General features: G+C 39.7%; 1 protein-coding gene across 2 annotated transcripts in view; it reads right to left on the bottom strand.

Annotated features, from left to right (window-relative positions):
• KCNIP4 (potassium voltage-gated channel interacting protein 4) overlaps window positions 1-16,021 on the bottom strand; it is a 460,104-nt gene that overhangs the window by 192,492 nt on the left and 251,591 nt on the right. Inside the window, exon 1 of one of the 2 annotated variants that reach the window (XM_006775858.2) lies at window positions 14,115-14,583. The exons of the other annotated variant lie outside the window; for it this stretch is intronic. Coding sequence (XP_006775921.1) covers window positions 14,115-14,226 — 112 coding nt within the window. The 5' untranslated portion in view covers window positions 14,227-14,583. Of the gene's footprint in view, window positions 1-14,114; window positions 14,584-16,021 lie in introns of those variants that run through there. 2 annotated transcript variants of the gene reach the window in all.

A 16,021-nucleotide genomic window follows, 5' to 3' on the forward strand; every position in this document is an offset into this window, starting at 1 on the left:
ATGAACAACAAACGTGTATCTATCAACAAGTGAATCTAAGAATCAAGTGAATAAATAATCTGGTGATCATAATAGAATCAGGGACATAGAAAGGGAATGGACTGACTATCTTGGGGGGCGGGGATGGGGTGTGGGAGATGCAGGAAGAGACTGGACAAAAATCGTGCACCTATGGATGAGGACAGTGGGTGGGGAGGGCGGAGGGTGGAGTGGGAACTGGGAGGAGGGGAGTTATGGGGGGAAAAAAGAGGAACAAATGTAATAATCTGAACAATAAAGATTTAATTTAAAAAAAAGAAAAGAATTTATAATGTGTTTAATATATTAGCAGACTTTCTGTGGCTTACTATGAAACACATAAGCCAAGTCCAAGAACGAAGAACATGGCACTACAAGGAAAAACCATGCCTGACACCATTTATAATGAAATGAGTGAGAGGTGATCACAGTATAGATGTCCTGGCATAAGGTCTCAAGCTACCCATATCTACTTGAAAAACTCCCTTCCAGTTCCAGCCTGAGAAAATTCATTTAAAGGAGCTGAGAGACTTTCCTTAAATAATTATTCTAGATTTAAGTTGTTCTGTAAAGAACAGACATATTCAGGTTCCCCCAGTCGCATGGAGTGATGAAATTTGCCTTTGTAGAGAAGTTTCTCCACTCACTGTAGCCATTGGCAAGAATAGCTACTATTACTGTAAAATGTATGTATATAAAATATATTCGCTAGGCAGATCAACTTTACAAAGAATTTGCAACTATAGTATTGCTTTGCTGACCTTGCATTTCCCCCTCAAATACACCTACAAAATTCTAAGCTATATGTTAGTTTTATTGTTGATGCATGGTAGAAGAGTTATACAACAATATTGAGGCCAGCTTACTATTTTGAGCATTGTAATTTTAGTCTAAAATCTTGTTAGGGACCCAGAGCTATTCTGAAAATTTTTAATGAGGTACCTTTTCAAAAAAAGTTTTAGCTGTGCAACCTCTAATGTCATGAAGGAATGCATTTGACTAATTCCTTTTGCATCCCCGTGAACATTTGCAATGACAGGATGGAGCTAATCCTGCTTTTACTTCTCAGACAATGCTTAGAAGCCTCTGCCAATTTCTTCTCCAATGCACCAGTAATATGTAGGAATGGCTGAATAGAGTGAAGACAGATGTGGAATTTGGGTATTTGTTCAGGTGCCTTAGTCTTCTAATTATTTTATTATTATCCATTTTCCCCTGTGATTTTCTTTAATTTGGAATCATGTCGCCAATTTACCTCATTGCTGCCAGGTCTTCAATCTTCTGGTTATTCATTAGAGTGTTTCTGTGACCAGGTCATCAATAACCACAAGTTTACTGACATAGAAAGTCACTCAGGTAATTCATTCTACTCAAATAGATTTGGGAAAAAGTACTTGACCCCAAATGTACTATCTTGATTATACTAACCCAGGGACCTTAGAATATTTCTTCATCTATCATAGAAATTTAGGGGGTAAAAATTACACTTCACTGAAGGTTAGAGTGGAAAAAACACAAGCTCTAGCTTTCGAAGTCTGTAGCTGATTCCAATTCTACTGTTTGGTTGCTGATACATAAGACAAGTTATATAGCCCCTTTGAACACATTTCCTCATCTATAAGAGTGTATGTAAACAATACTGAGGGGCTGCCTGAGATGTGGTAGAACACAACCTAGTCTCAGCTGCAATATAAAATATTCAGAATCAGCATAAAGAAAGTTAAGTTTTTGGCAGCTTTGTCCAGAATGTTAAGGATCATTTCTACTAGTACGTAGATATGTAAGGGGAGGGGAGACTGATGTCTTTATTAGAAAATTTAAGTTACAATATGGTGTGTGCCCTGTCTCCAAATTATTCTCTGTCTCAGTATCACTCTACAAATTAGAAGATCTATGAACATCTATTAAGTTGGCATTATGATGATCTCCATCTTATGGGTGTGAAAATTGAGGTTCAGAGAGGTTTAGTGACTTGCAAGGACCCACAGCCAGCATGTTTCAGGGGCAGATTTGACATTTGTCTGTCTATTCTCAAGGCTCAGTATCTCCTAACCTCAGTGTTGTATCTTTACAGCCAAACTCTACCATTAATTAATGAAGGGACTTTAGGTAACTCATTCCTTAACATGACCTGTAATATGAGAGTTTGAGTAGGTGGGGTTTCATTTCTTCCTACTCAAAATATCTATAATTGTTGGTTCCAGCCTTTGTCACATGAACAAAATACATCAGACTTTGACTTATAGAGATATGCATGTGGACATGTCTCTAAAAAGAGCCATTGCTCTCCCTTCCTGCTATTTCAATTCATCTAAGTAAAATGCATCTATTAGTAAGGCTCAGGAAATATTTACAGAAATGGTTTTATGCATGTCAATTTCCTCCTAAATCCACAAAGACTCAGCAATTACTTCATCTAGTGCAAGACTATGTCATGGATTCTCTTTCAATAAATAATCTAATACCTACTAAGCACTATTCTCAATGGTTGAGATGGGTTTGATGACCGATAAAAGGTTGAGACCATTTGCTAACTGGGGTGTGTCCTGATAGACAATAGCACAGAACAGAAAGAGCATATACAAACTGCAATGTGAATTTCATGTGTGTATACGATTAAGATTCCTAGTGTCTGTTTAAAAGACATTAGTAGTCCAGCCCTAACACATGATTTCTTAACATTGAGCTTGCTAACATGGTCTTTAATGTCTCTCTTCAAAATGTCCCCTAATAGCACATTGTGACAATGCAATAAGCACAAACCACTGGACTCTCCTACTTTCCAGTGGGGCAGGCAAATGTGTGCAACCCTTTGGAAAGCAATATGATTTCACATATGTCAAGAGACTTGAAAGCCTTAATTCTCTTATTCCATTAATTCTTCATCTAAGACCCTGTCTGAAGGACATAATTCTAAATATAAAAATCACACACAGAGATTTTATTACAAAATTTTACAAGTACTGAAAAAAAAATCAAATAATTTATATGCCCTAAAATCAGGATAACTAAATTATAGTACAAAATTTATTGAATTATGTATAGTCACTAACATATTTATAAAGGATCTGTAATCTAATATCAAATACTTATGCACTAATATTGAACTTAAAGCAAAATAAAATTTTATGATGCAGATACTATTATTAAGTTTAAAGGAACAAATCTACATGTAGAAAAAAAAAACTAAAAATATTTATTTAAGTAAAGTTATTACCAGCGGTTATTCTTTGAATGGTGAAACTCGGGGCACTTTCTGTATATTTCTTTTTCTATATTTATAAACTTTCCAGGATTATTTATTACTTTTGTTAAAATATAAAAACAAAAAACATATCTATTCTCAACACTCAGCTTGGGTTTTTAATGATTTCCAATAAAGCTAGGCTGTTTTTAATACTTAAATTTAAGCATTTATGAATATGTATTCATATGAAAAGGCTTACAAATTGTATTTGGCCACACCTCAATACATTGGTTCTCAATGTGGGGGGAGGGGTGATTTTGTCTGCTCTCCTACCCATTGAAATATTCAGCAGTATCTGAAGACACTTTGTGTTGTCACAGTTTGGGTAAAAGTGCTACTGGCATTTAGTAGGTAAAATCCCAGGATACTGACAGTCACTCTATAATGCAGAGGACAGCATTCTCAAAAAACAATGATTTGACCCAATAGTACTGAGAAACTGCCATGGAAGCTCCAAGATGTTTACTACCAGGACCTCTTAATAGACTTGCCTATCAATTATCTATCCATCTATCCTCTTCTTCCAACAAGATACAGGAGATATCGAGATAAGTATTCTGTCTATGTGGTTCAGTGAAAGGAATAGGCATAGAAATTAGGAATTTAATGTAGTTTGAAGTGCTAAGATTGAGTGTTTTGGGATAACAGAAATGGGCATTTAATCCAAGGAGGCAGTTCAAGGGAGCTTTCTGGAACAGATGGACCTTGAGCATAGATTAACAAATAAGAAGGAGTTAATCAGGTTAATACCAATGGGACTGGTATTTTAGAAAAAGGAACATTCATAATACAAGTAAAGGCATGAGCATGAAAGAGCATGGAGTGCTTGGGAAAGGATGAGTGTGATTGTGCTAGAGCATAAAATGGGCACAAAAGAGCATGGGGGAAGAGGCAGAGAAGACTTAGGGACAGAGTACATTTTTTTTGCGTGAGGAAGTCCAGAAATGAGTCTCAGAAAGAAAGAATATAAAGTAACTAGAGGTCCAGTGCATGAAATTCATGCTCAGAGGAGTGGGGAGGGTCTCTCAGCCCAACCTGCACCCTCTCCAAATCTGGGGCCCCTCAGGGGGTGTCTGACTGCCGGTTTAGGCCTGATCCCCACAGGGGGATGTCCGATGGCCAATTTAGTCCCGGACCCCTCGGAGGTCGTGCCTAAACTGGCAGCCAGACATCCCTCTTGCAATCTGGGACTGCTGGCTCCTAACTTCTTGCCTGTCTGCTGGCCTGATGACCCCCTAACTACTCCCCTGCTGGCCTGACTGCCCCGTAACTGCTCCCCTGCCGGCCTGACCGCCCCTTAACTGCTCCCCTGCCAGCCTGATCACCCCTAACTGCTCTCCTGCCAGGCCGATCGCCCCTAACCACCTCTGCCTCAGCCTCTGCCACCAAGGCTTTGTTCAGAAGGACATCTAGAATGACATCTGGAAAGTTGTTCAGTCTAATTAGCATATTACACTTTTATTACTATGGATAGTTGACAGTTGAAAATATGTTTCCAGAAATATAAGGAGGGGAAGGAATTCTGGGAGAGAGAACAGTATGGACAAAAGAATGGCAGTTGGATGCAGCATGAGCTGTTTAGGGACCTACACTGCAGTTGGGCAGAGAATAAGGATGGAGACGTGGCCAGAGATGAATTGGACAGGTAGGCACTGGTCTGTTCGTCATCCCTGGTATCAAATGCAGAGACATGGAGGATTCATGTTGTGGGTGATACAGAAGAAGATTGAGCATGAGTCAGTTCTTATGTTCTAAAAAATTTATTTTGTAACTATATGGAGTCAGACTGGATGGGAATGGGATTAAATGAGACACATATATTGAGGCAAAGGAATAATCCATCAAAGATGCAGCTGATAGACCCATAAGTATCTGTTGAGCCTCTGTGTACACTTCGTTCTGCTCTGGACACTGAACATTCGAGGGAAATTTACTCAGTCTGGAGGTAGAGTGGTCCCTTTTTTCTAGCTGAGGAGAAAATGAACACAAATGATTTGATTTGGGAAACAGTGCATAAAGGTCTATTATTATCAAGTGTTATGTTGTTGTACAACATACATTAGGACTCACTGAATTCAGATTAGAAAGGATAGATGATATTATATGGGGGTAGGGTTTGATCTGAGATCTGAGATGGAATGGGAACATATGGGTGGCATGTGGTTAAGAAAAAATATTGTGGGAGAAAATAGAATAAAGTGATCCAGGAGTTAGAAACTGGGAGCAACATGAAGTGTCCTTGAAAATGTGAAACGAGGTTTCATCAACTGTTAGTATTTCCCATGAATCGGTGATGCTGGGTGCTAAAAGTATCACTGAGATTCAGCTCAAAGGTCATCTCTATGAGTTTTTGTCTAATGCTCTCCTTGCTGCCCCAAATAGGACTAGTCAATCTCTGCTTATGTCCCCTTAATCCTTGCACAGATGTGAGATCAGGACAATTTACTAAGCCAATTTGTTTGTATGTTCATTTGTATGTAAGCTTCTCTTAGCCAAAACTATGCATTTAAATTCTCAATTAGTAGCACAGTACCTGCTACCCAGATCACAGTCAACAACATTTTTTTCTTGAATGATTACATGAATGAGCATATTTAGTAACAGGTATAGATGTGAAAAACAACAATAGCAATGAAACTAATTCCATTATAAGTAATGTCCAATATTTGTTGAGCTTGTGTGTCAACCACTGTGCTAAGCATGATTTTAACAAATAGTATTTAATTTACTTCTCATAATAATCTTGAGGTAGACACTATTATCATCCCCATTTTGCATATGAGAGAACTGAAGTTCAGGGTGGTTATATACTTTGCTCAAGACAATGTGACCTATAAAAAGCAGAACTGTTAACTGACTTCACTTCAAAGAACATGAACTTCCCACTCTTTATATAACTTTCATTTTCAGGAGAACCCAAAAGGTTCAGTGTAATACAACACTCTGAGGACCAGTTTACTTTGAAAAGTTGACATGTGTCTTCAACACACCCACTAGATAAGAGTTTATAACCTCAATGAAAAAGGGCTATGATGCCATCTTGTCTGAGAATCAATGAAACCTAAAATGAAAATCAATAAGACAGGATGATCCAAATCATCCTGTCTAGCCCTAACATTACTCATTGTGCGACCAAATCATAATTTATAGAACAACTCCAAATAGACCTAGAAATGTGGAATTAGGGAATACATTTTATTAAACTAACACATACATGCTAATTCAAATAACTTGCTGATTTGGCAGATAATTTCATCGGCCCCCCCAAAGAGGGACTAGACCCATATCTACCCAATGAGACCAAGGGCTCAAAAAAATTCAGATAAGTTTCCCAAAAGTAATACCTCACCAACCTGAGGCCTCTTTTCAATGGGTTCCTTTATGGCCAACTCTAGTACAAGGGTTGGCAAATTATAGCAGTAGGCCAATATAGCCTGTTACCTGGTTTTGAATTATCTTTGAGCTAAGCATTATTTTAGATGTGCAATGCTTAAAAAAATAAAATAAGATTTTGTAACACATAAAAATGGTATGAGATTTACATTTAAGTGTCCATAAATAAAGTACTATCAGAACATAGACACACTTATTCATTAGTGTATCTATTGTGTCACAATAACAAAGTTGAGTTGTGACAGACTGTATGGCCCACAAAGTCTAAAATATTTAGTACAGAACAAGCTGGATAATCTCTATTCTAGATTAAAGCTTAGCAGGGGCCAAAGAACTGTGAGGAGCACACTGCAAATTTTATGGGTTTGGCCTTTTGGATTTATTGCCTAACTTAATGGCTCTTAAAGGGTAGTCCCGGGACCAGCAGCATCAGCCTAAAATGGGAAATCATTAGAAATGAAAATTCTCAGACCCTAACACAGATCTACTGAATCTGAAACTCCTAGGATGGGGCCCAGAAACCTGTGTTCTATCAAGTCTTCTAAGTGATGCTGATACAAGGTAAAGTGTGAGAACTCCTGATATAACTCAACGAATTTGAACATATTATCCTATCTCAACATAATTACAAGAAATAAATTTAGTGGCTCCTATTTATAAACCAAGCAGTGCGCTAGATATTTCACTTACACATTTTTATTCCATGTAACGGTCTGGAATGGTTGGCTTACTAGCCTCAATTCACAGAAAAAGGAACTCAAGCTCAGGAAGGTAAAGTAACTTGTTTAAGCTTACTGATTAGGGTTTACAGATCTGTCTGCTGTTTAGGCTATACACCTGCCCCTCACCTTACTCTTCTCTCTTCCTCATCATGCATGAGGACAAGCAGCTTCTGACATCCTGAGGGAACTGCTCTGGTCTATCACCTAAGCCTTAGCATTCTCTTATGGAATATAAACAATTTCACAAAATTTCACAGACAAGACTGCTCTACTTGTGATTGATCAAGATAAAAACAAGGCCGCAAAAACATAAACTTTGTTTAAATCACAAAAATGGCCAAATATTCCCCACCCTAGCGGATATAGCTGGCTTCCTTGCCAATTACAGCTTCAGCCTCTGTCTGGTCTTCACTACTTGTAGATATGATTTTAGAAGCCCAATCATAGAACGTTCCTGGCTTCTTGACTCCATCCACTCCAGAGCAAAGCCCTGTTTCTTAAATAGTAATCCCCCAACACAAGCCCAATTTCCATAAATTCTTTTTAACACCCAGTTACTGAGATCCCCACAGTTCTCCATGGTGTGTGTTCTCCCTCTCCGCGAAGAGTAACAGAGACCAATTGTTCAAACACAGATGTGTCCCTGGTGATCTTTGGCTGGAGGTCATAGAAATGTACAGTCCATTGAAATGTACAATCTCTCCATCCAGCTCTCAGTTCCTAGCTGGAGTGGGGAATGTGTTCCCAACATAAGAAAAGCTAAAAAAATAACAGTCCCCAAACCAATCAGTACCAAACTCATTGCCAGGTCAGAGTAGATACTTGGTATCTTAAATGGATTAATAAACTTTTTAGGATCAACCTGATTACACACAATAACTTTAAGAAACTGCTTTTATTTCTTAAATTACAGTTGAAATTAAAATTCCTATTTTTAGCTTTCAATCTACCTGTTACAGTATTTTGATCCTTCAACTCATCACATTTCCAGTGTCACCATCTTTGTGCAACCTTTTCTGTCATCTTCTACTTGATGATGGGCTGGCCCTTTTCTTTGAGTGTTCTAAAGGTCTTGCTTCCTCTCACCAGACACTTTAAGTCTTGAATTAGTTATTTATGAGCTGTTTGGTCTCTAGCCAATTTGAAACTTCCTAAGGACAGTAAAGCACCCTCATGTCCACTATTCCCCTTCATATAGCAGGGGCATAATACATGGTCGTTCTGGTTTAGTTAGAAATCTAAGGTTATTTTTTCTAGTTATGAAATTGAAAGGGCCACTTTTCCAGCCAAATCAGAGTGCATCTAAGCTGGGCATTTTCATCTCACTGCTGGATGTCTCATTTGAAATGATTTTCCAGGGCCACAGGGTTCTAATGAACAGCAGCCCCTGATGCCTTTGGAGTGTGGGTATCTGTAATTTTGATGTGAATTCTTACTAGCAGAAAAAAAAGAGTAAAAACAAAAATCGTAATCAATGAAACAACAGTTCCTGGCCACTGGGGAGACTTGAAGGAGGCCCAGGAGCCCCTCAATTATGGAGCTTCAGTAGAAGTGCACCTTCTCTTTTAGTGAATGAGAGTAAATGACGCTCATGCCATAATTTTTCTGAGTATCTTCTAAACGCCATACATTGTGCTAGACAACAGGGTTAACTATTTAGTCAAGGGAAAGAAAGAAAACTGTGTCAATTCCCCTTTGCACTTTATTGGCTATTGTTCCTGGAATTCCACCTGGTGTGCCATGTCCCCATGTGGATCTTGTGCAATTGCCTTTCTGTCATCTGAATTTGATAAACTTCTCTTCATCCATAGAAATCCAGCCTAGAAGTCACCTCCTCCAGGGACTTATTTCTGATCCCTTTGATCTCTTCCTCCTGCACTTAATTACTTTTCCTTGTTTCTTTTATATCTTAGACGGACTTGTATCGATCTATCTACCAAAATGCATTTTCTTGGTTTCTATCTCCTTATACAACTGAGAGTTCCTTGAGAGTAGTTATTATCTTTAATTCATATTTATATCCTGGGCCTAGCAGAGTGCCCAGCATATTTTAGATAATAAAGAACTATTTTTAAATGCAAATCATTGATGAAACACAAATGGTAAAGTATTTGGGAATGACTGAAGCTGGATGTTGAGTACATGGAAGTTCATTATGCTATTCTCTATACTTTTTGTGTATAAAATTTTCCAAAATAAAAAGTTCAGAATAATTGACGACCTTGTAAGATGTATGCTATATCCATCAGCGTTTTAAAGTTCCCACCATAAATGGAGCTTCTATATTTATAGCTATGACCTCTGGGTGCCCCAATTTCTTCCTTTTCTCCTAAGAAATATATGTAAAGTCACACAATGCTGCCCTGAAATAAAATACGGTAATGCCATTTTAGAACAGGTGCAGACCAAGGATATTATGTTAAACATGAATTTCTGGGGGGAAATGGAAACTGCCCTTTTATACTAAGTATTTTATTGAGGAGGGTAATCTATGGGTGTTTGCCCTTGTCTTTCACCTGAATTGTCCCAGAAGTATGACTGGAGCCTCTACTCCCACTCTCGTACCTCTGAAGTGATCTTCACATACTCACAGGTGGACCCACCTAACAGTGGTCTGCCACATTGCATCCTAAGTGAGCCGTTCAGCCATATCTCCCATTTCAACAGTCCCATTCCCAGGTGCTACAAGCCACTGCCCTTATCCACAAAAGCTTTGGGTCACAACCCAAGCTCTTTGCTTAGCCTAGAATGCTCTCTCCCTACTCTCCAATTCAGGAAATCGTTCACACACAGCAGTGTCCCATACAACTGTTTCTTCTCAGTGAAACTTTCCCTTGAGCCCCTCCCAGAATGCACCACTCCATCTGTGCATCTGCAGGCCATTTCTCGGGCTTATGCCCAGCACTTACTCCTTCTGTCTTATTTGGTAATTAGTATCCCTCACTAGAATGAAAGCTGATGGAGGGTTCATTCTTTTAATATTCATCTTGCAACTCCCTCAGTCAATGCCTAACAGAGAACCCTGTGCATTTTTAAAATTCAATAAGACATACAATACATGCTAAACTATGAAATGAGATTAATCTTGTGAGTATTCTTCCTGTTTCCCTTATGAATACTCAGATATGTGTAAAACCTATAATCACTATATTAAAATCCCATTAGTCATTTTAATCCTTTTTATAAATTGCTTTTGCTTCTTAAAACTTGAATTTCATTTGAAGGAGAATTGTTTTTTTAAATAGGGTTTTATCAAAATTGGAATCTAATTTAGGTAAGAGCAGAAATGTTTCTCTTAACTCCTATCCATACCCTAATTCTCACTGGCCATTGCAAATGATAATACTAAGGCAACAGTGCTTCAGCCCAACACTAAAGTGGGCCCTCTCATTCATATAGACTCAGAAGTATTTTCTAAGTTAATCCATGCAAAAAGTCACACTGGGGAAAACACTCTATAGCAGTGGTTCTCACCTTTCTGGCCCTTTAAATACAGTTCCTCATGTTGTGACCCAACCATAAAATTGTTTTCGTTGCCACTTTATAACTGTAATGTTGCTACTGTTATGAATCATAATGTAAATATCTGATATGCAGGATGGTCTTAGGCGATCCCTGTGAAAGGGTCATTCGACTGCCAAAGGGGTCGAGACCCACAGGTTGAGAACCGCTGCTCTGTAGTGTTACCAGTGAAAAAGCATTGCTTCCTAAGGAAATACAAGTTCAATGTTGTTTAAAAGAAGCTCAGGTTTCTGCTCTGGGCCACATCTTCTTCACTTCTCCACCTAAAGGAATGGCTGATTCCCTGGTCTTATTCTGAGATGTGCTTTGTAGGCAGTGTAGTCTCAGTGAAAAGTTGAGCAATCTACATTGAGATGGATCTCATTGGTCATTTTATCATTTATAGGTAGAAAGGATGAAGAACCTCATAACCTAATATTTTGTGGTTTGCTCTTTAGCTGCCCTTTTTCTTGTTCCTACACTTGGCTGGTGATCAAAAAGTCTAAGTTCTGTTTCTGCTTGGATATTGTCACAGTCTGAGAAAACACAGACAGGGGCCCAGGCCAGAATTCTCATATCTTATTAGTCTCATAATTGGATTCAATTTGGACTGGCCATTCATTGCCATTAAATATGAGTCACTGAGGGTCAAAATATCAGTGCACCTTAGAGAAAAGGAGGTCAGAACACCACTGGCTTACTTTTGTTCTAATCCTTTCTCTATGATAACCATTGGTGACCTGGTGATCTGGCTTAGCTAGTTTACATGCCATGCTTGGCTCCCATACTTGGGTTGTGGTCAAAGACTTGTAGAAATTAAGGGGCTATTATGTGACCTTATTTCCTATGAAAGCATTTCCTTTAAATATCTCATAGGGTGTCAGAGGGCAGTTCAGGAATTCAAGAATTCACTAAATTTTTATGTAGGTTCTCACAAATTATCTTTTCAATATTAAGGAAGAGGAATAAATGAAAAGTGTATTATAGTAGGAAAAGCACATAGGATTCAGGAGTCCTTGGTTTTGGTTCTGTCTCTGCTCCCAGTTAATTTGCCTTCTGATAAATCGGTTAACCTGTCTAGGTTGCAATTATCTCCTATGTCAAATGAGGAAGTTGGACTAGACCACCATTTTCTAACATGTACTTCAGAACAAAAAAGTACTCATTTGTCAAGTAAATGTGGTTTATACCTCAAATATTGTATAACCTGCATCCTTGTATTTTAGCATGATCAATTCTTATCCATTGAATCCAGTTTGTCTAGCTTTCTGGACATTTTACATAATATCTATAAATATGTAGGTACAGCTACATATGTGTGTATGTAGAAATATAGGTTCATATATGAATATGGATATTATTTGGATATGAATATGGATACCCATCCCAATAGAGACGTTTCAGTCTAGCTTAAAATTCTGTGCTTCTAGTTGGGGAAAACTACTTTTCAGATTGTTGGAACTCATACTGGAAGTTTTCATCTAAAAACCTTCAGGTTTAAGTGACATGAAACAGGACTTAAAGAAGAAAAGCTGACTCAATGGGAGGGGTCTTAAACTTAGGACATTCAACTTTAAGTTGCTACATCATCAACATTGGCAATAAAGAACTGGGTGCTCTCCCACAGTGCTATGAAATTTAACCTCCTCACATAACTCCATGGTGCTATGAAAGTTACCTTCCTACATACCTCCATGATGGTTCTCCTGTCCAGCCCACTTCATCTAGCTCTGAATCCAAGCCACCCTGAGTATAATGCACTGAAGTTGGGGGGTATGCCTCAACTGAGTCCAGCGGACAAAAACGAATACAGTGATAAAGTTAAACAGAAGCAAATTATCCCATTCATAAAAATTAAAGTTATTGGATCTGTATTTTCTTCTGACACCAACATTAGTGCATTAAGGCAGAAATCTCCAAATAATGCAGATTATTGTTTAGCACTTGGAGAAGTTAGCTCTGCAGTGCTATCCTTCCAGGGATTAAATAAAATGACTGTGCAATGTGAGTAAAGGAAGAAACTAACTTCTGAGCCTTTTAAAATCCCATTACAATATTATTCTCATGTATGCCAAAACAGAATCTGCCAGAGAATTCTTTTAAAAAGGTATGGAAATTACATGGAAGCTTATAATATTCTTCTACTGGTCGAAACAGTCAGAACCTAATGAACCTATTTTGTAGAGAAAAAAATGACTTTATGAACATACATTGATCATTATTAACATATTACAGAGACATGTGTACTGGGTATGGTTTGGGGATGATGTAATCTTAGAAAGACTATAGCACAGGCAGGTTTAAATATTGCCATCAACTTCCACCATTACACAAAACGTGAGAAGCAAATATTCATAAATAACTCAGCAATAAAAGATCATATCCTTACTGGGAAGAAATATCAGGACATGTTTAAGAACTCCATTCTTTCACTTGAGAAAAAAGAGAACGTGGACATGAAATTGACATCACATGATAGAAGTTGGAATGATTCAAAGTATATTATTTCAGTAGAAAATTATGTCATGTGTTTTTCACACACACACTCAAATTGTTAAAGCAAAGTTAACCAACTTTTTTTACTTTCTCATCTTTGCATAATGAGGTTGATTTTGGTAGTAATATGAGATGGATAAAATATTTATTGGCAGCAACAATGCCGTCCTGGTGTTTTGTTCTTAGACACATAAGCAACAGCTCGCTGGGAAATGTAAAGGAAACACCTTTGCAAATTAAGCGTCCAAAACACGTTTTTGCTAGCACCCAGGAACTCAATTTTACACCAAAAGCTTACGCATTTCATATCATAATCGACAACCCAGCTCCACCCCCGCAACTCCTAACTAGTGAGGCACACACAGGTATTTCACTCACAAATCAGGGTATAGGACGGAATTACTAATGACATCAAGGAGGGGTAGCGAACATGAACTTAACAACCAAAAGCACAACCGATTTTATCATCTCCAAATAGAATCCTTACTTCTGTTATTTATATTTAACCCACAACATCACCCTAAAGGCAAAGAGGTTGCAAAGAGAAAGATAATGGTACCAAACCCCTCCCCTCCCAGTGTCAAATATCTGGGTGAACAGAAATGAATTGCTTTAAGGCAAGCATGCATATTTTAAAACTTTCACACTCGTTATTCAGCCTCAACTTCTGCAGCGTCTGTATCCAGTTCCCAACCAGACCTGACCGGGGGGGCACACACTGGGAGCGACCACTTTACCTTCCGAAAAATCAATCAGTCCCAGCAAATGGAGCAGCTTCAGAGATGCACATATAATCACAACAATACCCACTGTTTGCAGCCCTTCCGACTCCCACTCCAGGGTCAGCATCCTTTGAGAGGGCAGAGCATCCCAGCCGCCGGACCCCTTTGGAGTGGAGGGAGTTAAAGCGAGAATCCGAGCAGTGTCTGGCTGGGAACAAAGACTCCTGAGGGGGCAAAGTGAGCAGCTCTTCTCAGATGCACCGGGCCAGGCAGCGGGCCCCCGGGCTGAGCACCGACCTGGGCTGAAGACCAGCCTCTCATGCTGATGCTGGCATTCGCCTGCTGGGGTCCCCCAACCCCAGCGCGCGCGGGACTCTGCGCTGCATCCAGCGCGGACTTGGACTTCAGAGCTGCCAAACAGACATCTGTTGGAGAACTGGAGACTTTGCTGTGGGGGTGGAGAGGAGGGACATTCCCAGGAAACTTGCTCTGGAGAGCCCCACACTGAAGAGCTCCGCGGGGCTGGGCAGGGCTGTCTGCGCTCTAGTTTGCTGCCCGGGAACCTGGCAATGTCCCCTTTCTGCCATAGAGCAGCGGCTATCTCTTCCCAGAGCTCGCACTGCGCGAGAGCTCAGCCCGCCTCTTGGGATGCTAGGAAAAAGCAGTTTCAGGGCTGGTGACTAGACCCTTTTCTGAAAGCCCCTGTGCAAGTCCGCAGGCAGTTTTCCCAGGGAGAAAAGTGCAGGAGCCAAAGCATCCGTGATTCAGTGGCTTTGTCAAAGGTGAGCATCCACGCCTCCTCCCACCTGCTCTCCACTGGGACTGTTGTGGTCCTGTCTGACATACAGGGAGAGTGACTTAGCCCCTGTACTTACAAACAGGCATGGACGGAGGGTGGGGCCGAGCACAGCCCTGTGAGAACACTGGTGTTCGGTTAACTGCCCCTGGAGAGTGAGTCACACTAGCATTCTTGGAGGTCTTGTCTCCAAAGTTTCACCAACTTCCCTGATGCTAAATATCACCAGGTGCGTGTTAAAGACACTGTTTTAGTCTGATTCAGAGGATCGTGTAGTTTGTGTTCTTTAACTGGAAAGTAGGTGATTCTCAGGGAGGCCTGGGCTGTCCTGTCCCAAAGGAGCCCACAACATATTTGATTCCAAACTAGGCAAGCAGCCCACGAGTGGCCGTGGACTCTGGACTGTGCCAGGACCACACTGGCTTCCTCAGGCTGCCTGTTCCCTCCACTCTGCTGAAGCCCAGGCCCATTGAAGAGAATCAACAGGGCATCCTGTGTGTGAAGGACAGTAGCCCCTGGAACTGCCTGTGAAGCAAAGGGTGTATGAGTAATATCTTAGGCCCTGGGGGCCTTGCCTGGTTTTGCTATTTTCTTGCCGTGTAATTTTCTGCAAGACATGGCCCTGAAAGCAGTTTTTATTCTGCAAAGTTGCAATTATAATACGTTAATGTTTTATTTAAATTTCTCCATTTAAAGAGAATGATGGTAATTCAATATTCATGATCTTAGTTAATATTTACTGAGCCTTGTCTTCATGCCCATTAATATTAGAGTGATTTATCAACAACGAACAGCCCTCCAGCTCAATTTTTAAAATTAATTTTTAAAAAATATATTCTTATTGATTTCAGAGAGATACAGAGAAGGAGAGTGTGGCAGAAACATCAAGGATGAATGAGAATCATTGATTGGCTGCCTCCTGCATGCCCCACACTGGGGATGGAGCCCACAACTGGGGCATGTGCCCTGACTGGGATTTGAACTGTGACCTCCTGGTTCATAGGTCTATGCTCAACCACTGAGACACACCAGCCAGACCCCACAGCTCATTTTATAGGAGATATTAATTTACGTGCCAAAATTGTGGGCACAGCACTTAGTAGACAATAGGCATGTATATATTCAT

The sequence above is a fragment of the Myotis davidii genome, unplaced genomic scaffold, assembly GCF_000327345.1.
Source record: "Myotis davidii unplaced genomic scaffold, ASM32734v1 scaffold204, whole genome shotgun sequence".
Lineage (NCBI taxonomy): Eukaryota > Metazoa > Chordata > Mammalia > Chiroptera > Vespertilionidae > Myotis > Myotis davidii.